Raw genomic sequence first — 27,381 nt, forward strand, 5'->3', positions numbered from 1 at the left:
CACGCAGGCGCCATCTTGAGAGTAGAGAGACGCGGGATGGTCGCCGCCAAGTCGCAAAGGCTGATGGGAAACAGCTCGGGAATGGGGTGAAAAGGTTTAATTGGGGGCACACGCTAGATCTTTGGAGCTGAATTTTCTTTAGACTCAGCCGGCGAGTGGGGGATGCTGTGCGCGTCTCGTGGGGGAATTCGTGCTCTTTCCGAGACCTCGAGTGGGAGCCTGGAGAAACTGCCCGGCCGGACACCTCGGCGTGGCTGCGATTTAGTACCACTAAAAGGCTAATACCAGGGGGAGGGGTCGCCCTGCTGCCTACGGCTAGCGGCATTACAAGAGAGACAGGGAGCGGGGTAAAGTAGGCGTTTCCCATCAGGCCTTGCGGCAACGGCGGCGCGGGCTGCGGGAATGAGGTAAAAGCGGGAGGGGGCGGGGAGCGGCAAGCAGGAAATTCAGCGCCAAAGCTGCGGTGGGGGGAGAGAGCGACGCGAACGAGTCTAGTCTAGGAGCAGCGCCACCTCCCAGCCCCATGGCGGAGACCAAGGTGAGGATGCCGATGCTTCCCTCGTCAATCTGGGGCGGAGGGGCTCCATGGGCAGCGCTGGGGCGGCCTGGGGCTCGGGAGCCGGAGGTGGCGTGGGGCGGCCTGGCGCTGAGGAAGTGGGCTAGGGTGGGCTGAGACGGTGGATGGGGGGCCTGGAGGCGCAGCGGGGAACGGATGGGTGAGAAGCCCGCGGCCCGCTCGGGTGAGGGGCCCTGGAGAGTAGCGAGGCTGTCCGGGAGAGCAGTGGGGTTTAGGGGACTCGTGGTGAGGGACCCGAGGCCGAGCGCGTAGATGAGAGCGGCGGCTGAGGAGGGAGATAGGAGGGCGGCCTTGTCTTGGCGGGAAAGGGGGCCTGGGTGGCTTTTCACCCAGCGTCCCTAGATGCACGTGGGGTCGGGCATTCGCCGTGCAGGGGGCTGCCCGCCCACACGTGCGTCCCGGTCTCTTGCTGGGCCCATCACTCGGCGGCCGGGGCCGAGACAGACGGTGACATCCCTTTCCGCCTCACTCTGGCTCCTCGCCCTGCAGCGGGGTCGGCTCTGCCCCAAGCGGGCGTTTGAGCCTCCGCAGGCGCCACAATCTGGTTTATGACTCAGGAGCTTTAGCTTCCCCCCCCACCCCCTTCATGTTATCGGCAGGGCCGGAGCTAGTCGTCCTAGACTCCCACGTGCTTTTTATATCGCGGATGGGTGGGATTTTATCGCAATACTGTGATTCGTTTTCTTTCGCCACCTCTAACATGTGCTTATTGTTACTTAAGATTTTCTTGTGGCTCCTGCAGGGAATCGAAGTGGGGGCGGAATAAAGGGATCAGTTATCTCTGCAGTGAGGTTTGTTTATCTCAGTACTGGAGTCTATCAGTTCTACAAGCCTGGCCTGTGTTCTCTCTGGGATGTTTTCCCCCTTCTCTTGGAAACCATCAGGTCTTGGTGCAGTGTACTTCTATCACAGTTTTATTGCTGTGGCTGTTCTCCATTTTCTTGTGTGCTAGAACACTGGTGACATTCAACAGGTGTCACCAAAAGGTGTGTTGTAGCATCTTTGAACTAACTCTGGTTTCCTGTCGAATCATTACTTGTATTCCAGTAACAATAAAAGCACCGACCAAGCTGGGGGCCCTGTTGTGCTGTACATACACCTAGTGAGAGACAGTATCTGCCCGGAGTTTATAATCTAAACTGCCAGTGGTGAGGAAGAACAGAATAATTATCTTCATTTTCCAGATAAAGAACAGGCACAGCTACTAAGTGATTTGACCAAGATCTCATAGTCTGTGGCAGAGCTGGAATTAAATTAAGATCTCGAGTCCCTTGCTAATGCCTTAACCATAAGACCATGCTTTCTCCCTCCCTGTGTTGCAAAGAAACTGTTTGCTAGACTTCTGGAATATTCTTGTGGCTTCTTTGGCTATAGAAGAACCACATTTCATTTCTTGGCTTCTTAAGTGAGAAGTCTTTTAGTGATTCTTATATATTAAAATTAAGTCAAGAACAAAGACAACATAGCTGCAGGGTAAAGTGTTAAATTGGAAATTCAGTTGTGTGATACTAACTCTGTGTGTAAAGCCATATCTAAAACTGTCTACATTTTACGTGTGTATTAAAGGGGTATTCTCAACTTAACTTTTAAAAATTTCTGATAGAGTATTCTTTAAATGGTATGTGCTGACATCTTGGGTTTTCCTCCTCAATGACATTTATAAGATCTTTTCAGTAAGATAAACTGATCATACGTGCACCATTGTGATCTTAGGTGTTATAATTAAAATGCATACAGAAATTTTAAATTCAAATGGATATAGCATCCCACTGTGTATCTTAATATTTTTAATGGAATTTTTCAAGAAGGCCATGAATGGTTTTTACAAAACTTCACACTTTTTTTCTTTTTCTCCCAACACAGTTACTTAAGCTGTATTAGTAAATGTCCTTTCTCTCATTTATCCAGTCAAATATTTTGAAGCATGAATTGACCCAATGTTATAGAAGAGCTCCTGTCGCAGCTGTCAGTCTACTTGTTCCCTATTGATATGAAGCTACTATGTTATGTTGCACATACAAAGTCATAATTTGAAAACACTAATTGTATATTTGAACCCAACATTCTCATGAAAAATATCACTTTTCTTAAATTTCACATGTGCCATGACAATTTCATTTTGAGGGTTTTTTAAATCTCTGTATCTTAATATTTCCTTAATATACAGATCTTGTTCTTTTAAAAATAACCTGCTTTGAGTGCACAGTGTCTCAAAACCAATAACTTAAATGATAAAAACAGATATGGATGTGGTGGTAAGTATGCTCCTTAGGTTGTATGGGATCCTTATAATGTAGATGACTCTGAACTTGTGAACTTCAGCATCTAAAGTTAACTGTAAACCTGTAGGAGGGAGTACTACTTCAATAACTTAAAACATATTATCCAAAACCAAAAATAGGGGAACAGTTTTTCATAGCCTTAGGCTAGTTTGCTAATTCTAGGTTTCCAGCCGATACTTTAATCAAGATTTAAAAATAAAATCAGTGTAATATTTAAATATCTCTAACATTGCAAGAATACCAACATTCTTTTTAACCTGAGACATTTTGATACTGTTCTCGTATTACAAAGTTGTGTTATAGCTAGAAGCCTGACTTAGTGGTGTTGCTTTAGATCTTTTGATGGTTAATTGGTCAGCTTAATTTTTTAAAGGAACATTGTAGCTATGTTATCTTAATTGTTTTACTGTGAGAATACTAGGGAGAAGGTATCTCTCTTGCTTTCTGTTGGCCAAGCTAATCGCACAAACCAGGGGGCTCTGTGTTCATCTGTTCCACCCCACAAGGTCCCTGGGTGCCATTCTCCCATCCCCCCTCTATTTCAAGGACTTTTGCAACTCCTCCATCTACACTCTTATGTCTAGGACTCTGTGTGCCCCCTGTTTCTCCAAATATGCATCCTTTCTCTTTCTTCATGGCAGGGATCTACAATAAAAAAGGAAATCTTGATTTTTGTTTTCAAAGAGCTAGTGCAGTGCTTTATGACACACAAACCAAAACCTTTTTATTTTCAAAAAACTTTTAGAAATTTTCTGCTCTCACTATTTCCACTGTGACTAGAGTCATTCTGTATGAATAGTTTCTTTACTGCTTTTGGGTAGGGCAGGTGTGGGCAAAGTTTTTAGCCCAAGGGTCACATATGGGTATGGAAATTGTATGGCGCGCCATGAATGCTCACAAAATTGGGGTTGGCGTGAAGGAGGGGGTGAGGGTTCTGGGGTGGGGCCAGAAATGAGGAGTTTGTGGTGCAGGAGGGGGTTCTGGGCTGGGGCAGGGGATTAAGGTGAGGGCTGGGGCTGCAGGCTCTAGGTGGGGCTGGGGATATGGGGTGCAGGAGGGGGCTCCAGGTTGGGATTGAGGGGTTCGGAAAGTGGGAGGGGGATCAGGGCTGGGGCACTAAAAGTGAAATGTGCTAAAAGTTCCCTAGTGCATGTCGATGTAGTTCCATTTCAAACGGGACTACATCAGTTTGTGTTAGAGCTTTTAGTGTCCACCAGTAAGATCCACAGTCAGTGCGCCATACTCTGGTGTGCGCTAGAATTTACACCACAGCTGGTGCGCATCTGTGCAGTATGTAGACAAGTCCTTAGACTCCTGGGTGAGTGTTCCTATGTTTCACTAATGTGAAGGAAATCTGCATATTTTAAAAGGCTGAATAAAATGTAGTTAGTGTATATGTAGTTGGAACATTCAGAGTAGTTCCTAAATACCTTTGGTAACACATGTTAAATACAGATGTAGCCACTGCAGAACTGTTCTTAAAATTGCATTATTTTCACAGGAAACTCATGAGGAACATGACACCTCAACTGAAAACGCAGATGATTCTAACCATGATCCTCAATTTGAGCCCATAGTTTCCCTTCCTGAACAAGAGATCAAGACCCTTGAGGAGGATGAGGAAGAACTCTTTAAGATGTAAGTAGGATGGCACTGGGTAGGTCTCTAAACACTAGTTGCTTTTAAACTGTGAAAAACACTAATAAAAGATAGGAAGGTAGCTTGTTGCAAAACACCACACGGGGTACTTGCCTAAAACAATGTAGTACTAGTAGAAAGAAAATAGCACTTGATATGACTAATGTCTGTGCCCCTGGAGTGTTGGGGCTGATATAGTGTAACATGACGAAATCCTGACTCTCACTATCAATTAGATATCATTAGAAAGTTTGGATTTGAAAAAATTTAAACCTTTTAACTTGAATTGTGCAAAAATGTTGGGTCTAGAGATGTGTAACTGTGTCACAAATTAGGTTTTTCTTTTTTTAAAATTAACATGTCCTACTCTGTGCTTAAATATTTGGGTCATCGTGACACTTCCTCCGCCCATCTTCCCCCTGCCCCTCCCCCCCAGTAGAAGCTGTCTGCTTGCTTACTGAATCAATATTTTATAGATTTGAGGTGTTAATGCTCCACCCTCTCTAACTCTTCAATGGTTCCCTTCTGCCATCATCTGCAGCAGTCATAGAAACACCTCTTGCTCTTTCCATTGTGTTAGCAGACATCAAATTGTAATAGCTATATGGTTAGAAAACTGGACAAATTGGCTTACTCTAAGTTTAAATTTTGTAGAATGCCTTGAACTTTTCCTAAGCTGGAGACCTCTGTAGAGAGAAGTGTATGTAGCACAGGAGCTAAGATGCATTCCTTTAGCTCCATGATGCTCCTGCTTCAAATAGGCATGAAGCCCATTTGGGAAAAGTCAGATGGCCAAAAGTAGTCATTTTCAAGCTTCGTTCCAGAGTGTGCTCCTGTAAGACTCTGATAACACATGGTTCTATGAGAACATCTCCAAATATTGACCTGCATGAGGAGTGTGACCACTAAACTTTTCTGTATGCCAAGTGTTGTGCAGTCCCAGATGAAAGAAGCCATTCTCTTATAAAAACAACCCCTAAAGAAACACTGGAATATATTCTGCTAAGGATCAGAGGGTCCTTTAAATAGAGTTTAGGAAAGCTGTTAAGGTGCCAGCAGTTCAATATGTTGTACAGCAAAAGGAAGTGTTTTGACAAATTTGCTGAGACCTGGCTGGATGCCAGTGCTCTGGTCTTTCCTGAATCCTAGGGTTCCAAAAAATAAGCCACCTTGAATCCAGGTAGTTGATCTGCATTAGGATGCATGTCAGACTGACCTGGCTGCAGCATAGGACTCAACCTCCCCACAAGGCTGTGGTAGAGAGTGCAGGTTGTTCAAATTCTATCACATTAATTCCTGACTACTTCCTTTAGACTCTTAGTTTAAAGTTAAAACTTTCTCTGCAGCTCAATTGCAGACACTGGTGTGCAGGCCCCACCTACCTTTATTTCATAAATACGTTGTCCTACTTATATCTTTTCAAGTCACAACTTCATTGTAGTATCAAGAAGATACATATTAATCAGTTCCATTAGCAGAGTTCCTTGGCCTACCTTTACAGAGAGGTCACTGCTACATAATCTCCTACACTAAGGGCTTTGTGAAGGCATTGTTTTTGAAGGAGAGAAGGGAGTTACTTACATTGGGGTGTGTGGGGGGGGTCCTATTTATATTGCCTCTGCAGAGCAACACTCAATCTCCCTTTCCTCTGTGTTGTACAGTAACTACAAATTGAGATTCTGAGGGTAGAAAGCAACCGAGGGATAGTTTAAGGGAGTGAAGTATTTATTCCTTTGGTGTATGGAACACTGGGATCCAGGGACTTGCACACTCCTGTTAACTGGTAAACACTAACCAAATTGTTTTATGGTTACATTGTGAGACACCTGATCCTATGGTATGGCTCTGTTTGAAGGTCAAAATTAACTTGGCAAGTAATCCCTTTATTGGGGGTATAGTATTGACATGGATCTGAGATCCCTAAACACAAAGGGAATTGACCTTTTGCTTTAAAAATATTCATGAGGTAATCTTGTCTTGCTCAGCCTTAGTGTTAGGAAGAAGATGTCTTGATTTGATCTGAAAGTTTTCCAGGTAGGAATACTACATTTTTAGCTAACCAATCTAAAACAAGGTATGCTGTTAGCTTGGTACCTTTTTGTTTACATCAGAAAAGCAGTACACTCTAAGAATTATTTGTAAATTAGTCTGCTTTTTCTTTCCAATTAGGATATCAATCCTGTAGCCCTTATAGAAGGGCACAAAAGTCCACCTTGTGAATTGGGAGGGAAGCAAGCACTAAAGTTTAAATGAAAGAATTGTAAGACTGAATTAACTTTGAATGCAAAGCATTTACATTAATATATTGGGTTGGAAAACACCCTCCTAAATGGAACTGTTGGTGGTGTGTGAGATAGAATTGCCTCAGGAGTAAAACTGCCAAAAAATTAAGTTCTGCACACAATATTATAAAATTCTGTACATTTTATTTGTCAAAATAACACAATATAATCTCACCATTTTAAATTATTTTCATAATTTATTTCAAAACACTTTTCAACAAATAACTGAAAATGATGTGATCATATTGTTAATGTGTTACTGTTGTTTTGACAAAATATGCAGGATTTTAATGTTTTGGTACAGAATTTTTAACTTTTGGTGCAGAATTCCCTCGAGTACCAAGGTTCTGTGTGGTACAATTTGTGTGCGGACAGATTGGTGTGGGGGTCGGGGGGGGATCTGGATGCACATGGACTTGTTGGGGGATTCTCGGTGCAGGGGGAATGGGACTTTGCTGAGGAGTCAAGGTGAAGATGGTGGGGGTGGACTCAGCGGGGGGGTCTGGGTGTAAGTGGAGTGGGGCTTGGTGGGGTAGGGATCTGGCGGGGGGGGGTGTCCCAATGTAAGGGGCGGGCTCAGTGGGGAGGGATTCCAGGTGCAGGGGGCTGAGGTTCGGCAGTGGGGTGGGGTCCAGATGCAGGGGGGTTGGGCAGACAGGAGCAGCTCCCTGTACAGTGACTCCTCCCCCTTACTTCCTGGCCCCATCGCTCCTCAGCTGTGGGAGGAGGGGTCATTCTACAGGGAGCTGCTCACCCCTCCCCGCCCATCCCCTGTGCATCTGGACTCCCCTAGCCCCACCCCACCTGGAACACACACACCCTTCCCCCGCACCCAGACCCCACTTCCCACTACCTGCAGAGCTTCCTGCAGCCAGGGGAGGTTTCTGGGGGTTGATCTGACCCAGCCCTGGCTGCTCCATGTAGGGGAGGGGGAACTCTGTCTCCGTCCCCACCCCCTTCTCTGCTCCAGCCGGGACTATCGTCCCTGGGCAGCCAAGGCATCTACAGACACCCCCCACGTACACACTCGTGGTGACTTACCTCTCCCCCAGCTGCCCGAACAGATGCATCCGTGCTGCCGGAGAGGGTGAGTGAGCACTGGTGCAGTTTCTCTTTGCTTCCCCGCAGAAACCATTTTTCTGCAGGGAAGCAAAAAAAAATCTGTGGGGGGACATGTTTCTGTGCATGTGCAGTGGTGCAGAATTCCCCCACAAGTAGATAGCTGAAGAAAATAACGGATCTGGAAAAGAGGCTGGGCAGCTACTTTTAAATGTTCGTCTCTCCTTTAACAAGTTTGTTAATTAACAAACTGCCATGAAAATAGGCCAACATGGCTGGCTTCATTTGTGTTTTTGTTGAATCATTGGTTGTAATTTCAATGCACTAATTTCATTCCAAATATATACGACAGTAACACATCTCTTCTGTAACTTAAATCCGTGTACCCTACGATTAAAAAAATCATGAAATTCACTTTTTGATGGAATAAATTCAGTGCTAATATGGAGCTGTCTTGGAATTACACAGACGTTCTTTCAGCAACATTTTTGTGGGGCAGTGAAGGTTGTTTTTTTTTAATGACTCCATTCATACAGTATTCTGTCCTGAACTAGTTCATTGACTACAGATAGCATGGTGCTCAATTTGCCTAGAAAATCTGTCATCTTGAACTCTAATTTGTTGGTGAGGACTCTGGATTTATTTCCTCTCTCCTGAAAGCTCTGTGGAATCTTAACTTTCACCTAAGACAGGTGGGCTGAAGGACCTTTTATTCAGCGTGGTTTGTTCTTGCGTACAAACTCTAATCTCTTGCTCTCTCTTTCTCAAGGCGAGCAAAGCTGTTTCGATTTGCATCAGAAAATGATCTTCCAGAGTGGAAAGAACGAGGAACCGGGGATGTGAAACTCCTGAAGCACAGGGAGAAGGGAACAATTCGCCTTCTCATGAGGAGAGATAAAACCCTAAAAATCTGTGCAAATCATTATAGTATGTTTGTTCCATTATTTCCCATAACTTCCCTTTGCCTGTCACCTATTTTTATGTGCAATATAGTTATCAAGTCTTATAGGATTCGTGCAGGTTATTTTTTAACCCTAAAAATGGCTTGGCAGAATGGGCCAGTGGTCTAACGTCAGTAAATAGACAAGTTCTGTGTATGCATCCAGTTTGATGCCCGTTTAACTTATTAATTGTGCACAGTTCTATAATACTACAGGTAAGTATATTTACAATCTAGTAAATTAAACAGGCATCAGAATACTTTGTTGCATATTTTAGTTTTGTAATGAAGTCTCTTTGAATGCTCATTCATTTTCAAGGAGATCTAGCAATGTGGAGTATGTAAGTTCTGCAAAGTCTCAAACTTATTTAAAGCAGAAAATAACTCTTCTGCTGAAATCATTTAGATGGCTGAAAGGATTGTCTTGACACAAGTTTAGGAAAAAATTGTTTGAACAGAAATCAGACATGGGAAGTTTTGCTGAATGGAGATGTTTGAAGCAACTGAAAAGTATAATTGGAAATAGCATTTTAGCATTCTATTTGTCTGTGGTCCCTGTACTTACTATATACACTAAATAAAAGGCCCGGGGATGAACAAAAATTGGAACGAAGGGTTCATCAAGCTTGTGACTTCTGCTGAAACTACAGTTTCTCTAGTTTAGTGCACCTGCCCCAGAAAAGGGTAAGCAAGCGTAACAAGGCAGTTAAAAAGATACTGTTGAATATTTGTAGTTTGTCGCAGGATATTGAAACAGAATTTTAAGATGGCATAAAGGGAGGAGGGAGAAATCACTTACATGAATAATCTCAGAGGAAAGCTAAGTGCTGTCTATAATACGTAAGATTACCAGCAGCAGAAAGGAAGAAACTTTACTATTTTATTTGGATGCTTTTGTACCTTCCTTTGAAGCATACGTATTGGCCACTATCTAAAAGTACTTTTTAGACCATTGGCCTTTCAGTAGGGGAACACTGCATTCTAAAATGGTATTAAATTGGAACTATGACCTTTTGGGGGGAGTTGAATAGAAGTGTGTGGTTAGCACTCTGGCAGTATTGGCTTCCCGTTACAGATTGTTCTGGGACACAGGACAGAACAATATGGGCACCATCCTTTTTTCCCTTCCCTCCATTTCAGCTAGAAATAACTACATTACAATCCCTTGTGAGGTATAAAATCTTTTATTTACTTCATCTTACTAAGAGCTGACTTTCTTAAGGTACTTGTGGGGCTTATGTGGAAATGTATTTCAAAATGTTATATGGAGCTAGGACTAATCAGTTCTTTTTCTTTGTAGTTACACCTTTAATGGAGCTGAAGCCTAATGCTGGAAGTGACAGGGCATGGGTTTGGAACACACATGCTGACTTTGCAGATGAAAGCCCTAAACCTGAACTTTTGGCAATCCGGTTCCTAAATGCAGAAAGTGAGTGATGGCACAAGATCAGTTTCTTTTGATACTATACTATCTGCTTTAGGAAGTAACCTTGGGCCATTTAATACTGCACAGTATTCTACAGTAAATGTATGAAAGTAGTTACCACTACCTTTTGTAGCTCCCATGGTAGAAAAGAATAAATATTCCCTGTCTTTTTAAAGAATCTATCCCACTGGCTGTAAGCACTCAAAATGGGATGAGGGGAGAAAAAAGCCTCATTTGTCCATAGAAAGCCACCCTAATATTTGTCTAGAAGGACAGTCCCTTCTATCTAAATAGTACTGCAGCAGAAATAATTCAGAGTGCAACTAGTTAATTAGTAATGCTCTGAATATGTAGATAAATAGAGCAGTTATCTTCCACCTTCCATCCAACACCATCTTTATAACTTTCTTGGTTTTGTTTTTGTTTTTTTTTGGGGGGGGGGGGGTTGCCTTGATAAGTGTGCTGACACTTTGTTTTCAAGAGAGCTTGTTAGTGTTTCCAAATAATTTTAATACAATATAACTCCAGGACTTCAACCAGTGTATTCACCTTACTTCCATTAATTACCTCAACTTCATGTTTTAATGAAGATTAAATTTGTGGCAGTGGTTCTCAAATGTGGTTGTTTTTTTTTTTTTTTTTTTCCCACGGACCACTTGAAAATTACTGAGGGTCTCAGCGGACCACTTAATGATCTTTCCAAATGTCATTTGTACCATTAGCTAACTATTGTAAAGCGCTTTGGGTAAAAACGCTATATTTAAAAAAAAAAAAAACAACCTTTAACGTTTTTTGTTCTACAAAAAAAAGCGCACAACTCCTATTTTAATATCAGTAGTCTTACCTTTCTAATGCGATGGATGTGCCCTCTCTCCCCTGCTGCAGCAGCCCCTGAGCTGGGGCTGGGAAGGAGGGCCGTCTCTCCCTGGCGCCACAGCCCTGGAGCTGGGGAAGTCTCCTCTTTCTCTGGCCGCCGCTGCCCTGCACGTCCCAAATTCCCACTGCCCCTTCCCACTTACCCTCTATTTCCCCCAAGGCCACCACCTCACCTTACATGTGTATCTTCTCCAGGGTCCAGGCACCTAATTTGTGGAGCCATGCCTGTGCAGCTCCACTAATTAGGTGGGTAGCCCTTTATTTTCTTGTGTGCGGCCACCCAGGCACAAACCTTAGAGGGATCTATCCGCGGACCACCTGAATGGAGTTCGCAGACCACAGTTTGAGAACCTCTGATTTGTGACATTACAAATACTGTATGGAAATTATTACCTTGTATTAAATCTTTCATTCAGGCGTATCTCCCTTAGAATCACATACTTTACTGACCGCTACACTGAACAAGTACTAGGTGTTAATATGCATTTGTCTCTTCCTTTTAACATATCAAATGAAATATCCTCTAAGTGGAATATGGTAATCCTAACAACCATGGTTAACTTGGACGATAGGTTATAGTAAATCTTTCTAGACTAAAGTTTATTTAAAGTTTATATATTGTTTGCTACAATGCTCCCAAAGGTTAGTATAGTTAGACCATTCAGAGAGATGGTGCAAGATTCTGGTTCTGTTATTTTATGTTAATGAAAGGCTTTGAGCACTGTGGAGGAATAACACTCCTGTTGAAGGGAGTATCTCATATCTGTGGTCAGAACAGGCAAATTCTCTCATCTATTCAAAATATAAAAACAAATTTGACTGTGCAGTATCTCCTCTAGGTAACTTAGGAGAATAGACGCCATGATTTAGGGAATTAGAGGTGAAATTATTTGTATCTTGGTAGCACTTGAGTACCCCAGTCAGGAGTGGTTAGGGACTATACAGACATAGCATGGAAGCCACTCTCTGCCACAAATACCTTACAAACGCCAAAATAAGTGACGATAAATTGTAGTGGTTTGCCTGGAATTCCCTACATGGAATGCCAGACTGCATTCATTCCTAAATAGAACATGCAAAACTAATTGTATGAGAAATAAAATGAGACTTGGAAAACAAAATGGCTGCCACACTTCTTCCCTTCTCATCACACCCCCCCAGATAGCTACTGGGTTAGTGAACTGCTCTCTGGGGCTGCTAAAACCCCTTCTGCCTGTGACTCGGGCATCCAAGGAGAATCCCATGGTGGCTGCACAACCAGCTTAATCTTTCTCTTCTGGCTCCTGTCTAGTCTAGTGGTAGCTCTTGTAAGGGGTGAAGGACTTCTAGATCCAGCTATTCTCACTAGCCCTCAAGCAGTTAATGCAGCAAACAGTGTGTGACTGTCAAAGACCATTATAACTGCTGGCTTCTTATTGTGCATCCCAGATAACTTTCAGGTTGCATGTGCCAGTGGGTTAGCCACATTAAAATGTCTAGCTTGGCACATAGGAGGAAGGTAAGATGGTAGTAAACAAAAATACTACCAACATGTTCCATTGCACAGTTGGCACCTTGTGGCCGATCCATATAAACACATATCGGCAAACAATGTTTTTTTCAGTTTCACCTTTCTAATAAAGCATCCTTTCTTCTTCAGGCAAACTTTCACTGAAACCAAGCCTTCTATTTAAACCCCTGAATCCCCTACCAAAAAAAGTCTACTTAGAAGAATAAGCTTAGGATTGGGGTTTTAACGTTATCTCTGAGTTTGAGGGTGGGGTGGGGTGACTGAGGGCTTTCATTGCTTCCTTTATACACTGCCTTGCAGTAGCAGATAAGAGGGGATAGAAAGCAAACTATTAGTGGAGTTCCTTCTTGGGTTTATAGACAAAGAACTAAAGTTCAGGTTTAGAGTAGCAGCCGTGTTAGTCTGTATCCGCCAAAAGAACAGGAGTACTTGTGACACCTTAGAGACTAGCAAATTTATTAGAGCAGAAGCATGGATCTGTGTTTTATGGGAGTGCCTGGGTCATTACACATATTGAATCTATTTCCCTCTGTTAAGTATCCTCACACCTTCTTGTCAACTGTCTAAATGGGCCATCTTGATTATCACTACAAAAATGTTTTTTTTTCCTCCTGCTGATAATAGCTCATCTTAATTAACCTCTTACAGTTTGTATGGCAACTTCCACTTTGTGTTATATATCTATAATTATTATATGTTCCATTCTATGCATCTGATGAAGTAGGCTGTAGCCCACGAAAGCTTATGCTCTAATAAACTTGTTACTCTCTAAGGTGCCACAAATACTTCTGGTCTTTTTAATTAAAGTTCAGTTTCTGGTCCTGTCGGGGGTATCACTATGCACGATGAACTCCCTTTCAAAGAAGCTCTGAAAATCCATGAGGAGGGTGCACACTCTGAAGAGATTCTAAAAAAACCTCTGGCTTCATGTTCAGTCTTTAAAAATGCGCATTTTCCTGTAGAGCAATAGTGACCTCAAGTGGCCAGTCATGCTATCTCAATGTGGGCTTATCAAATTATTCTTTCTAGTTCTATTTGAAAGTGACTTGACTGTGGTTATCTGCTTCTCAAATTATTTCAGTTAGAAAGGGTTGGAGGGATGCTTATTGTAATAGGACTGATAGCAGCCATTATCAGAAAGTTTCTATCTTTGAAATGGAACTATTCCGAACCAATCACTTAGACTGAAATGTATTGATGTAGGTTGTCTTCAGAAGAATTCTGGTTAGCTGTAACTTGAGCCATGTTACCTGCATCTTTTTACTGATGGCATTGTGTGGTGGCGGTGGTTTTTGGTTTTTGTTTTTAAAGTACAGTTTGTGCTCATGAAATGGACTGGATTTTCAACTCAGGAGACGGAAATTCTCCCTTCAGGTGCAGTATAGGTAGTGATGGTGACAACTTGCCATTCCTCCTTAGCTGTATCCTGGCAGAACAATCTCTAGGTGTGAGAAAATAAATGTCTATGGTCCTCTCAGTCCCTGGCCCTGACTGAACAAGAATGTGTGGTAGGTAGACTTCTAATGTGAATGCCTAGTAGCAAAGGTATGAATAGAAGTTCAGATAGCTTAAAATAGTGCTTAGCAGCAGAAGCTTAAGATGAGAACTTTGTAGAAAACCCACTCAAAAGTGCAACATGCATTGCTTTCTTTGGAGAGTATTTAAATAATGAGAAATAATTGAAGCCTGTATACTTAAGATCACTTGAACTAAGATGAAATCCACTAAGTGCATGTTTCTAGACTAAAAAGGCAGTCAAACTAACATGTAGAAATGAATTTGTTTCAGGATAAATGTCTGTTTCAGAACAAATAGATCTAAAGAAGAGGCATTGTACATAATTTAAGGTAATGAAGAAACATTTTATTTCAAACAGATGCACAGAAATTCAAAGCAAAATTTGAAGAATGCAGGAATGAGGTAGACAAGGGAGCAAAGAAGGGTAAGATGTTAATCTCCTCTTGGAATTTAGATGAGTATTGCACTGTTTTGTCCTCTCCTTTTTCCAAGTTTTTAATGTCTATGGTGGGGGCGAGGGAATATCCTTAGATTGCTCATTGTAATATTTGGTGTCTCTTGGCAGACTCACTCTGTGCCTGACTGCAATCTTCAGTCCAGGGGCTTTTTCAGTCTGCTAGAGTAATGGTCCATGGTTTGAGAACTCTTCTTTCCTTGTAGAAGACTTGCAATTGCTCCTGGGACATAATTTTTAGGGCAAATATTATAGAAAGACTTTTCTGTATAAATAATGAAAATATATACTACACTTGAGTAGCAGTTTTACCATACTGATTTTTTAAATTATTTATTTAATTTTCCTTTGTTCACAAGTAAATACCCCAGTTGCAGGATTATATTTTAAACTAACATTTGAAACTTGGTTCACTTTGTTTAAGTTGTGAAGTAACTTTACCAACTTAATTTGATGGTTCTGTATGGCACACACACAACACGTATAACGGAGAGAAGCTCTCTGAACAAATATCTTCAATTTCATATAGAGATTACTCCTTTAGTGGATAAAATTCCATTCTAAATTTCTAAAGTATAGACTCCTGCTGGTCAGCAATTCAAATGCTTCAGGAAATCTGGGTGGTTTAGGCAATGCAGGGAACTGAATTCCCTTGTAAACTGTAGCCTTAGTTTTCTCTCACTCAAGCAAAGCTGTTGGAGTGGCGGGAGAGAGGAGGATAGAGACCTGAATTGCAAATAACTCCTTATTAGAATAAGGATATTATCTAAGGAGCTGGAAGTTGTGTGGAACCAGCACATCCAATTCCACAAAATACACCTTGTCAGTAGTTACCCTATAGCAATCCAAAAAACTGTTCATGAGGGTACTGCAAAGGGTAGCATCCCATTTAGTCAGTAAGCTATGGCCTAGTGTAGTGATTGGGGTTTTTTTTATTTGGTTGGTTTGTTTGTTTTTGTTTTAAAGGAGGGGGAAGGAGTGAGTCTACATTCATTTGGCATGGTATGTATCAGCAAGGGAAAAGAAACAGTATGAATCATCTTGGAGTGTGGCAGAGAGTTCAAGGCGTTCAAAAAACACTTCTTTATCCTCTTTCAAAAGCCAATTTACACTCTTTCTTCAGAAAAACAAGTTAATACAGCTTTCCAATTGTTAATTAAATCTACCATACTGTGTGTGTAACTTTTTTTCTTCAAACAATCTCTTAGCAGGCAAAGAGAAAAATGATAGTGCTGACAAAGTTGCTGAGAAATTAGAAGAGCTTTCTGTTAAGGAAGAGAGTAAAAAATCTGAGAAGAAAGAAGAGACCAAGGAAAAAATTGAAGAGAAGCAATAAATCATCTTGGGCCTTGTGTTTTTTCCTTAATTTTTTTTTTAATTTTTACAAGGGACTTTATAAAGAACTGAATTCCAACATTCAGATTGTTTTTTCTAAACTTTTGCCCTTTTGAAGATGTCTTCAGAAAATCCATTCCCCAGTCATGAAAATGTACTGTGCTAACTTTCTTTTCCATAGTGGAAACACTTATTTATAGTCATCCAAAAGAGTGAATAAAACAAATTTGAAAACAGCATCAAAGGACAGAACTGAGTTTTCTGTACACTTCAAACACTTGTGACTATAATTCTTGCACTTGGTGTTTACATATTTGAGGGTGCGTATCTTCATATAAGTGATGTAATCAGATTAGATTAAGTGCATTTTAATCCTTCCTGTTGGTAAAATTATGCAGACATTTCTTGTATGTTAAGTTAAATTAGTAGACTTAAGCAGGCCTCTTACACCAGTTTTGGTTGTTTTTGTTTGCTAATTGAGGATTGTTCCTGCTTGACAGGGTACCTACAGTTTTCTTTAGCAGACCACTATATCTATTGCTTCCTAGAAGGCTATAGTGCCAGAGAATTCTGGATGGTAGAATTTTTTATTCTCCTGGCACAACTCCACTGGTATGATGGCCACTTATGGCAGACAGTAGTGGAAAAAGATATCCTTTGAACTAGCATTGGATGTAATTTAATACAGTCTCATGTAGGTTTTCATTACAAAAGATAAGTAGGAAGCTACTTTTTAAAAGTCTTAATGACTTTCAAAAGCTCTTTTAACCATGCTAAAGGATCAAGAGTGCTGTTTGTGTTAGAAAACAACTTATAAAACCTACTTCTATATTGTAGATAGGACCATAGATCACTCATGATGTGCCATTCACTGACTCTTAAGGAAGTACATTTTTTTTTTTTATATCTACTTAATGTTAGGGATGAATCTAACCTCGTTAGACAACATGCCATGGAGCTGTGTGCTCCACCACCACAATGTGAGTGGCGTAAGAGGGTCCCCTACTCCTGCCCATCCAGGACAGAAAGTGACTCATTGAGACAAGCAGATGGCAGGACCCAGCTGGACATCCCTGGAGAAGCCCATAGCAGAGTGAACCAGGGGTTCTCACCCTCCCTTTCATTCCTGCAGGGCTATGGCTTTCTGGCTGAGTGCAGGGCAGCAAACAAGGGAATGCTCAGGAAGACTGCAGTGGTCAGTGATGCATGGAAAGCAGCAGGCTATGGGTGGGGTTGCATGTACTCTCTCTTGCCCCAAACCTCCCTGTATGCTCTCCCTAGCCTGGACACCTGGAGCCCCTTGCCCCAACTGTCACACCCCAGATAACCTCCTCCCACAGTTTGAAATACAATGGTGTAAGCAATACACTCCAACAGTCACTTTCTAAATTTGGCACTGATGTGTTCAGAACTTGCAATCACTTTACCAGAATTTGTGGAGTTATAAAATACTTGCATTTTAGAAAAGTATGAGGAGGTCTTAATACTACTACAAAAATATTAAACCTATAATTTGAATATGCAAGATGGAATATAATGTTAATATGCTCTTTAAATGGGAATAAGTATTATGGTTGAAGCTGCTCCCTTAACAGTGGTTATTAGCAATAGATCTACTTAGTTTCTAACTACTGCTAGAGTTTTGGAAGACTTAAACCAGGGTAGAAAACCAACAAAAAGCCTTTTCATTCAGTAAATGTCTTGTTTTTGTTTTTTTGATAGACAAATTTCCTTGTATAAAGATTAACACAACTATCAGTAAAACAATTATTTAAAAGTAAACTCAATCTAGCCTTTCTGAACTGTCAAGGTGTGATGACCAATAATATCTAAAAGAGGGAACCGAATGTTGGTAAAGAGGGTCTAAAAGCCTGCTGACTTCCCTCTACATAGATTCTTCCATTTATTAAATTTAAATTCTCCAAGACCAACTACATGGAAAATGAGCATTAAATATGCTTTAAATTTATGTAAATTGATCAAATCTGGAACTATAAAGAAGGTACTCCATTTTATATTAAAGGGAAAAAATAAACTTTTGACATGAGCAAAGTTCATTTCTCTTCCTCTGTTACTAGCACAGCAGATTTTCACAAGTACTATCTGGTGTGAGATTTGCCCCTTCCAAACACCAGATACATAAATCAAATGTTTTAGAATTATAAAGATCCTAGGGAATAAAACAAATACCTCAGCTGTCTCCTCCGTAAGGGATCTCAGCAGCATGATGTGTTTGATATTTGTGTTTTTGATTTAAGATAGTATTGTATGTTTCCAAATACTTAATTTTACTGCCATCTCAATGTAAAAGCCAAAATGTTATGTATTCATGAAAGCCACTGTAGATTTAAATGGAAGCTGACAAGCAATGTTTTTAAATTTGTTAAAGGGGAGGTGAAGTTTACAAATCTAATTTCAAAATAAACTATACATTAAATTTTTTCATTTAAAAGATTTGCTTTTTTTATTTAAAAAAAAAAACAACAAAACTGTGTTTTGGAAATGCAGACACAATAGATTATGCTACTGCATAAGAAGCAGAAAACGGGCCATTCTAGTTCTGCTGTTGAGCCTGACTGCAAAAAATTAATACTCATGTATACTTCATTTTTTTTTAACCTGTTAATCCCAGGTATTGTTACAATTGAAATAAATTGTCATTACTTCATTGTATGATTTTTAGTCACTCATGCATGTGTGCTTAGTTTTATTGGCTTGATAGTTTTACTCTACTGTTCAGATGAATTGATTCAGGCTTGTACTTCATGGGCCATATTCATCCTTAGTGAAAGTCCGTTGGTATGAATTTTTCCGTAGGCCTTTGTTTAGTGCTCATGGCTTGTTAGTCTTCTCATTGCTTCCTCTGTTTTCCAAGTGAACACTTAAAACAATTTCTGTGGAAAAGCATTTCAAAGAAAAGTTGGTGGGTTGTTTTTTGTTTTTTTTTTAATTAAACTGAAACATTACTACTTTAAAAAACAAAGTACCGCAATCTATTTGGCTGCTGTTCTATAAATAGAAAAGCAAGAAGTGGTTTAAAAATGGATCTTAACATAAAAATTAGACTTGAAAAAGAATCTTTAAGTTTAGTATAGAAAACTTTGTATAGTTTTCATAAACTCAAGATGTTGGCTACTGTGTTCTCGGGATGTTTTTCCGTTTGATTTATTTCCCCTGCCCTTTTACAACAGTATTGCTCACTGTTGGTAGTTTCAGGTTTGTCAAAGTCAGATTCAAGACTCCCAAAATTTGTCAGACCACTTTGTTTATTAGCAAAGCACTTTGCCAGTGCACCCAGATATGTGAGCCTCTTGCAAAAGCTCAAGCTAACTTATTTAAACAGATAAGGGAAAGCCAATTTAACATAAGAGACAAAAGGAAGCAGAAACTGACAAATATACATACATATCTTATTTGCATACTAACATTTACCAATCTCCTAGCTCAGTAGGAGCTCTAAGTTAATTAGTTTGAGGACCCATTGTCTCACACTCCTTAATGTTTCTCTTCCTGACAACTATATTTCAACAAACCCTTCAAGCAGCATTTCTTTAATGAATTATACTGCAGATCTCTAATCTTAAGATTAGTGTTCTAGATTTGTTTATATTACCCACTTAATGAGCTTCTAAAGGGACAGTATTGATAAAGGCTTGTATAAATGTTTTCCCTATATAGGTTTAGGAATCTGCATCAGAGGACTTAAACTACATATCGTATTAGTATAGTAATACGATGTATGGAATTAGAGCTCAGAATTTCACAAGAACGGATGTCTTAGTTGTGATATGTTGGGCAAATACAGTGGAATAGTAACTCATTCCTGTATCTGTAGCAGTCTCTAGTTGAATTACCACATCAAATTGTCAGTTACGAAACTGCAGGTATGGAAATGGGAGTAACACAGATTTGCTAAGGAAGTATTTTTGAAAGTTCGATTGAGATAATTTAGTGGTTACTTCTATTATGCTTACACTTTCAATCCTAGTGAGGAAATTCACAGGATTCCATTTTTGTATGTTACCAGCTATTTACTCACTCCAACCCCATCTTGCCTCCAGAATATTTAATCCTATTTTATATGAGAATATGTAATATATTGGGGGAGTGGAGGAGTCTCTAAAAATAATGCACGCAAAAGCTACATCAAGGGCAGAACATGCTTAAATTTGTGACTTGCAGAATACTTGCTTGCCTGATTTGCAGAAATTATGCTGTCGATATGAGCAGAATGGTAACGTTTTTCTTGTTGGGATATAGTGATCAGCTGTTTGGGAGAATGGAGAGAATTAAGGTGTGGGGCTAGTGATAACCCTGTATCCAATTAAGAAACAGCTGAACCCTCTATATGGATTATGGGGGGGGGGGGGGTAGGGTTGTGTGTATGTTTTTAAGATCTGCTTACTCCTAAAGCTTATCATTAATAATTTTTTTAAAATGCCTTCAGTGTACTTGTTTAAACTTGACCTGTAAATTATTTTGATATCTGCATTAATGGGTGTGAATTCCTGTAGAAGAGGATCATATTCAGTAAATTTTACTCTCTAAACTCTGTCAGTGCATACCTTAGATAAGGTAGGTACATATTAGAAAATTGTTAATACTGAGCTTCATAAGAAACAACACAAGGTTGCATAAGAACAAGCTACTTGAATATATTAAATACTGGATGCTTAAACATTACAACACAACCCAGACCCCTCACAAAAAATTGTTGTCTTGTCATTATGCCATACTGATGAAAGCTGCTGTCTTATGTAAAGCAGACACTTTCCCAAATGTCATCTCCTGCAAAGACCATTTTTTTCTACATAGTAAGGGTGATTTATCCTGTCTCCAACATAAATATAATTTTCTGAATTTGGGGTGTCACTGGGAAATTTTCAGGGTCTAAGCACAATGCTGATCAGATATGAGAGTTGCAGATTGAAACGACTACAATGCCAGTTTGTTGTATTTTTTAAAGCAAACAGTTTAAATACAAATGCTATTTTCAAAGCAGCAATGTAGAGGTCATGTTGTTTTCCCCCTGCCCCCAACTCTAATTTATGTTTAAATTTGCCTAATTTAGAACTTTTCAGCAGCCGCCTAGAAGATTGGGCACTGCATTTTAGTAGTAGTGGCTAAGTGGAAGTTTGGAGACTTCAGAGTACTTTAGAAGGTTAAGGAATACTCCTACACTGTTCACCACTTCCTCCTTTAGTAACACCCCCTGATTTTATTAGTAAGTTATTACTTTGTGAAAAAACCTAGAGAAACTGAGAAGGCTTATCTTAAAAATAGGGCTGTCAAGTAATTAAAAAAATTAATCGCAATTAATCGTGATTAAAAATAATTGCAATTAATTGCACTGTTAAACAATAATATAATACCATTTATTTAAATTTTGGATGTTTTCTATATTTTCAAATATATTGATACCAATTACAACACAGAATACAAAATGTACAGTGCTCACATTGTTTATTTTTGATTACAAGCATTTGCACTGTTAAAAAAAAAAGTATATTTCAATTCAGCTAATACAAGTACTGTAGTGCAATCTCTTTATCATGAAAGTTGAACTTACAAATGTAAAATTATGTACAAAAAACAGCATTCAAAAATAAAACTAAAATTTTAGAACCTGCAAGTCCACTCAGTCCTACCTCTTGTTCAGCCAGTCATTCAGACAAACAAGTTTGTTTACATTTGCAGGAGATGATGCTGCCCACTTCTTGTCTACAATGTCACCTGAAAGTGAGATCAGGTGTTCTCATGGCATGGTTGTAGCTGGCGTCACAAGATATTTATGTGCCAGATGCGCTAAAGATTCATATGTCCCTTCATGCTTTCAACCACCATTTCAGGGGACATGTGTCCATGCTGCTGATGAGTTCTGCTTGATAACAATCCAAAGCAGTGCAAACCGACACATGTTCATTTTCATTATCTGAGTCAGAGGCCACCAGCAGAAGATTCTTTTTTGGTGTTTTGGGCTCTATAGTTTCCACATCAGAGTGTTGCTCTTTAAGACTTCTGAAAGCATGTTCCACACCTCGTCCCCCTCAGATTTTGGAAGGCACTTCATATTCTTAAATCCTGGGTCAAGTGCTGTAGCTATCTTTAGAAATCTCACATTGGTACTTTCTTCGCGTTTTGTGAAATCTGCAGTAAAAGTGTTCTTAAAATGAACATGTGCTAGGTCATCATGCGAGACTGCTATAACATGAAAACAGAGCAGGAATCATACAATTCTCTTCCAAGGAGTTCAGTCACAAATTTAATTAATGCATTTTTTTTTTAATGAGCATCATCAGCATGGAAGCATGTCCTCTGGAATGGTGGCCAAAACATGATGGGGCATATGCATGTTTAGCATATCTGGCATGTAAATATCTTGCAATGCCAGCCACAAAAGTGTCATGCAAATGCCTGTTCTCACTTTCTGATGACATTGTAAATAAAAGGCCAGCATTATCTCCTGTAAATGTAAACAACTTTGTTCGTCTTAGCAATTGGCTGAAGGAGAAGTAGGACTGAGTGGACTTATAGGCTCTGAAGTTTTACATTTTGCATTTGAGTGCAGTTATGTAACAAAAATCTACATTTGTAAGTTGCACTTTTACAACAAAGGTTGCTTTCTAAACTACTACATGCCACAAGGGGCCACAGGAATGGTTCCCTCAACCCACCCAGCAATATTGTTAACCTATCCAACTATACTCTTAGCCCAGCAGAAGCAGCTGTCCTATCTCGGGGCCTCTCCTTCTGCCCCTTCACCCCCATGAACATGATACAGTTCTGTGGTGACCTAGAATCCTATTTTTGACGTCTCCGACTCAAGGAATATTTCCAACATACCTCTGAACAACATACTAATCCACAGAGACCTCCCTACCAACACTACAAAAAGAAGGATTCTAGGTGGACTCCTCCTGAAGGTCGAGACATCAGACTGGACTTCTACATAGAGTGCTTCTGCCGACATGCACGGGCTGAAATTGTGGAAAAGCAGCATCACTTGCCCCATAACCTCAGCCGTGCGGAACACAATGCCATCCACAGCCTCAGAAACAACTCTGACATCATAATCAAAAAGGCTGACAAAGGAGATGCTGTTGTCATCATGAATAGGTCAGAATATGAACAAGAGGCTGCTCGGCAGCTCTCCAACACCACTTTCTACAAGCCATTACCCTCTGATCCCACTGAGAGTTACCAAAAGAAACTACAGCATTTGCTCAAGAAACTCCCTGAAAAAGCACAAGATCAAATCCGCACAGACACACCCCTGGAACCCCGACCTGGGATATTCTATCTTCTACCCAAGATCCATAAACCTGAAAATCCTGGGCGTCCTATCATCTCGGGCATTGGCACCCTGACAGCAGGATTGTCTGGCTATGTAGACTCCCTCCTCAGGCCCTACGCTACCAGCACTCCCAGCTACCTTTGAGACACCACTGACTTCCTGAGGAAACTACAATCCATCGGTGATCTTCCTGATAACACCATCCTGGCCACTATGGATGCAGAAGCCCTCTGCACCAACATTCCACACAAAGATGGACTACAAGACATCAAGAGCACTATCCCCGATAATGTCACGGCTAACCTGGTGGCTGAACTTTGTGACTGTCCTTACCCATAACTATTTTACATTTGGGGACAATGTATACCTTCAAATCAGCGGCACTGCTATGGGTACCCACATGGCCCCACAGTATGCCAACATTTTTATGGCTGACTTAGAACAACGCTTCCTCAGCTCTCGTCCCCTAAAGCCCCTACTCTACTTGCGCTATATTGATGACATCTTCATCATCTGGACCCATGGAAAAGAAGCCCTTGAGGAATTCCACCGTGATTTCAACAATTTCCATCCCACCATCAACCTCAGCCTGGTCCAGTCCACACAAGAGATCCACTTCCTGGACACTACAGTGCTAATAAATGATGGTCACATAAACACCACCCTATACCGGAAACCTACTGACCGCTATTCCTACCTACATGCCTCCAGCTTTCACTCTGACCACACCACACGATCCATTGTCTACAGCCAAGCTCTGCGATACAACCGCATTTGCTCCAACCCCTCAGACAGAGACAAACACCTACAAGAGCTCTATCAAGCATTCTTACAACTACAATACCCACCTGCGGAAGTGAAGAAACAGATTGATAGAGCCAGAAGAGTTCCCAGAAGTCACCTACTACAGGACACGCCTAACAAAGAAAATAACAGAACGCCACTAACTGTCACCTTCAGCCCCCAACTAAAACCCCTCCAATGCATTAAGGATCTACAACCTATCCTGAAGGACCCAACACACTCACAAATCTTGGGGACAGGCCAGTCCTTGCCTACAGACAGCCCCCCAGCCTGAAGCAAATACTCACCAGCAACCACATACCACACAACAGAACCACTAACCCAGGAACCTATCCTTGCAACAAAGCCCGTTGCCAACTGTGCCCACATATCTATTCAGGGGACACCATCATAGGGCCTAATAACATCAGCCACACTACCAGAGGCTCGTTCAGCTGCACATCCACCAATGTGATATATGCCATCATGTGCCAGCAATGCCCCTCTGCCATGTACATTGGTCAAACTGGACAGTCTCTACATAAAAGAATAAATGGACACAAATCAGATGTCAAGAATTATAACATTCATAAACCAGTCGGAGAACACTTCAATCTCTCTGGTCACGCGATTACAGACATGAAAGTTGCGATACTACAACAAAAAAACTTCAAATCCAGACTCCAGCGAGAGACTGCTGAATTGGAATTCATTTGCAAATTGGATACAATTAACTTAGGTTACCTTGCATAATGACTTAGCCACTCCCAGTCTCTATTAAAGCCTATTTCCCCTTGTTTTTTCCTAACCCCGCTCCCCCCTCCCCAGACTTTCTTGTTAAACCCTGGATTTGTGCTGGAAATGGCCCACCTTGATTATCACACACATTGTAAGGAGAGTGGTCACTTTAGATAAGCTATTACCAGCAGGAGAGTGGGGTGGGGGGAGGTATTTTTTCATGCTTTGTGTGTATAAAAAGATCTTCTACACTTTCTACAGTATGCATCTGATGAAGTGAGCTGTAGCTCACGAAAGCTTATGCTCAAATAAATTGGTTAGTCTCTAAGGTGCCACAAGTACTCCTTTTCTTTTTGTGACTACAGTACTTGTATGAGGTGAACTGAAAAATTTTTTGTTTACAAATATTTGCACTGTGAAAATTATCAAAAAAAATATACACTTTGATTTCAATTACAACAGAATACAATATATATGAAAATGTAGAAAAATGTCCAAAATATTTAATACATTTTAAGTGGTATTCTATTTAAAAGGGCTATTGTGATTAATTTTTTTGAGGTAATCATGTGAGTTAACTGCAATTAATTAACAGCCCTAATTAAAACTCTTTGGATACCTTTAGAGATGTAAAATCAAATTCTGTTCTAAGAGGGTGCAGAAAGAAAGTTGCTAGCTGATACTCTGAGATTTCATAATTGTACATGAGAAATCAATTATTTATAACTACCAAAGTAGAATTAGAGGCTCTGGTTGGTAGTGCTGTATGCTGCCATGCAGCCGTCTTGGGTTTAACTCCTTGTCCTTGTCTCTTATTCCTCAGGCTCCCATGGGTTTTGAGTGCTGCATAGATAGACAGCAAGCATGTTGCTTAAAAGCTTCCCTCTATCCAATTGAAATGTGACACTGAAAGGTGTGCAGTCCCGTTTGCATATGCAGCTTCATCTCAATCTTATCTGATCAAATTGATCTAGTTCTGAAGGGGGAGGATGGTAAATTTCGAAATACTATAGTGATGGATAGTATAGGTCTCACCAAAGGGAACCTCCTGGTCATTACACTTCCTCCACTCATCTCGCTTCTCTAAAAAGAGGAAGGGTTACAAGTTTAGCCAAATGCTTCTCTTGGAGCTGCCTTATACTCAGGGAAGAGCTTCAGTTCAGGTGTGCGGGGAGGGCAGGTGAATTGACCGAATTACTTTAAACTGCTGCACCTTATTTGTAATCAAGAGCAAGCTTTTTTTTTAAAGCCTCTGGGAATCTGCTCTTGTGATTGCTCTTTTAGAGCCTCTGGGAATGCTCTTGATTTCTTACTGGGAAATCAGGTATGTATTTGGCCTCTTACAATGGGCAATATTAATATCCACCTGGCCAAAATTGGGATGTTTAGTTTCTAGCTACCAGTCTCGCTGTGCTAGCGCTCGGCTCTAATGTAGAGAAGGGAAGCTGCTATTTGTCGAGGTGCAGTGTACTCCTGGCTGAAGCAAGGTAAGCTCTACCAGTCTACGTTGTGATCTATACGAAGGGTATGCATTGGTGCAGCTATAACTTTAGCTGGTCGCTGAGGATTAGAATGGAGGCAAATATCCAGTGTAAACAAGACTTTAGATATTTTTTTAACTTATAAAATCCTAAATGGCCTTGCACCGACCAGATTACCTTTCTCCCCATGTGATACTTGTTCCACTGTGACCAGTGAGGGTACTTGAGCTTGACCCCCTTTAATATGAAGCAGAGAGAGCTGCTCACAGCAACATTCTCTGCATAGAACCAACCGTGTGGCAAACTTTCTGCTCTGTCACCTTCAATCACATAGTATTTGTGTCCCCCTAACTGCACTGGTTGAAACCCCTTTAAACAACAGAAGAGCAAACAACACAATTCTGGGTTAATTAAATCATTCATGCAACAACTAATTAAACTTCCAGGACACTCAATTAGCAGAACCTAGCAGTTGTTTGAATACTAAAGACCATGATTCCTGGTTCAATAGTAAATCAAACTTGGGTCTGTGGTGCTGGCATTCTTCATTACGGGCCCTAACCCTGCAAGCTGTTTGGCATAGAAAGCCCCCTCTATGGAGAGCCCTGCTGAGTTCAATGGGACCCTTGCAGAGGCTTGTCCATGAGCAGTAGCCCACAGTACCGAGGCAACGGTATTTGACAGGAAAGTCTGGATTGTGTTGTGTAGCCCGATAACTGACTAACTTCAACTTTTGAATGTCATGAAAAAGTCCCTTGGAATTTAAGCCAATAGGGTTCTCTAGAAATAGTTACATCGACCCCTTTCCACCTTGGTTCAAAAAGCCTGTCCATCCCAAGAGCGGGAATACAGGTGTCTACTGAATGCTGAAGGATGGGTTAAAAAAAATTCGATGGAACAATTATCAATTCGATAGGACATACGGGATGAGCGTGGTAGGCATTTGCGTGTGTGGTGGTTTGATCTGTAGATCCAGGCCTGTTTGCATTGTCTCCACCGCACGTTTGTGGCTTGCCTGTAGCCTCTCGTGTGCAGAGCGTAAAGCCTGTGCCTTGAGCTGCCTCTGTTTGCGCTGCAGGTTTGAACGTGCGTGTCTGTACGCTACGTGGCCGTGGTCCTGTCTGTCTTCCTTCTTTGCGTGGGGTGGTTCTCGCCGAGCAGTTCTACCTTAAGGGGCTCGTTGACATC

General features: G+C 40.9%; 1 protein-coding gene, 1 long non-coding RNA gene and 1 other non-coding gene across 3 annotated transcripts; 2 read left to right on the forward strand and 1 right to left on the reverse strand.

The window, feature by feature from the left end:
* The first annotated feature begins 52 nt into the window (after nucleotides 1–52).
* RANBP1 (RAN binding protein 1) lies at nucleotides 53–18,349 on the forward strand. The gene is made up of 6 exons (XM_048821947.2): nucleotides 53–538; nucleotides 4,361–4,497; nucleotides 8,608–8,765; nucleotides 10,079–10,207; nucleotides 14,467–14,532; nucleotides 15,771–18,349. The coding sequence occupies exons 1-6, from the start codon at nucleotides 524–526 to the stop codon at nucleotides 15,896–15,898; spliced, it is 633 nt and encodes a 210-aa protein (XP_048677904.1). The 5' UTR covers nucleotides 53–523; the 3' UTR covers nucleotides 15,899–18,349.
* Nucleotides 14,670–14,798, forward strand: LOC125623260 (small nucleolar RNA SNORA77). Its single transcript, XR_007352944.1, has one exon. It is a non-coding gene; the product is annotated as a small nucleolar RNA SNORA77 (small nucleolar RNA).
* On the reverse strand, nucleotides 18,267–27,339 carry LOC142069311 (uncharacterized). Its single transcript, XR_012665070.1, has 2 exons — nucleotides 27,117–27,339; nucleotides 18,267–18,791 (listed from the first exon to the last, which is right to left on the reverse strand). It is a non-coding gene; the product is annotated as an uncharacterized LOC142069311 (long non-coding RNA).
* Between the last annotated feature and the right edge of the window lie 42 nt (nucleotides 27,340–27,381).

This window comes from Caretta caretta, chromosome 15, assembly GCF_965140235.1.
Source record: "Caretta caretta isolate rCarCar2 chromosome 15, rCarCar1.hap1, whole genome shotgun sequence".
Lineage (NCBI taxonomy): Eukaryota > Metazoa > Chordata > Testudines > Cheloniidae > Caretta > Caretta caretta.

Excerpts from the sequence above, each read along its gene's own strand:
- RANBP1 (XM_048821947.2), top strand. Across the intron at positions 4,498-8,607 it reads GAGGAAGAACTCTTTAAGAT|GCGAGCAAAGCTGTTTCGAT; the intron begins GTAAGTAGGATG and ends CTCTTTCTCAAG. Across the intron at positions 10,208-14,466 it reads CCGGTTCCTAAATGCAGAAA|ATGCACAGAAATTCAAAGCA; the intron begins GTGAGTGATGGC and ends TATTTCAAACAG.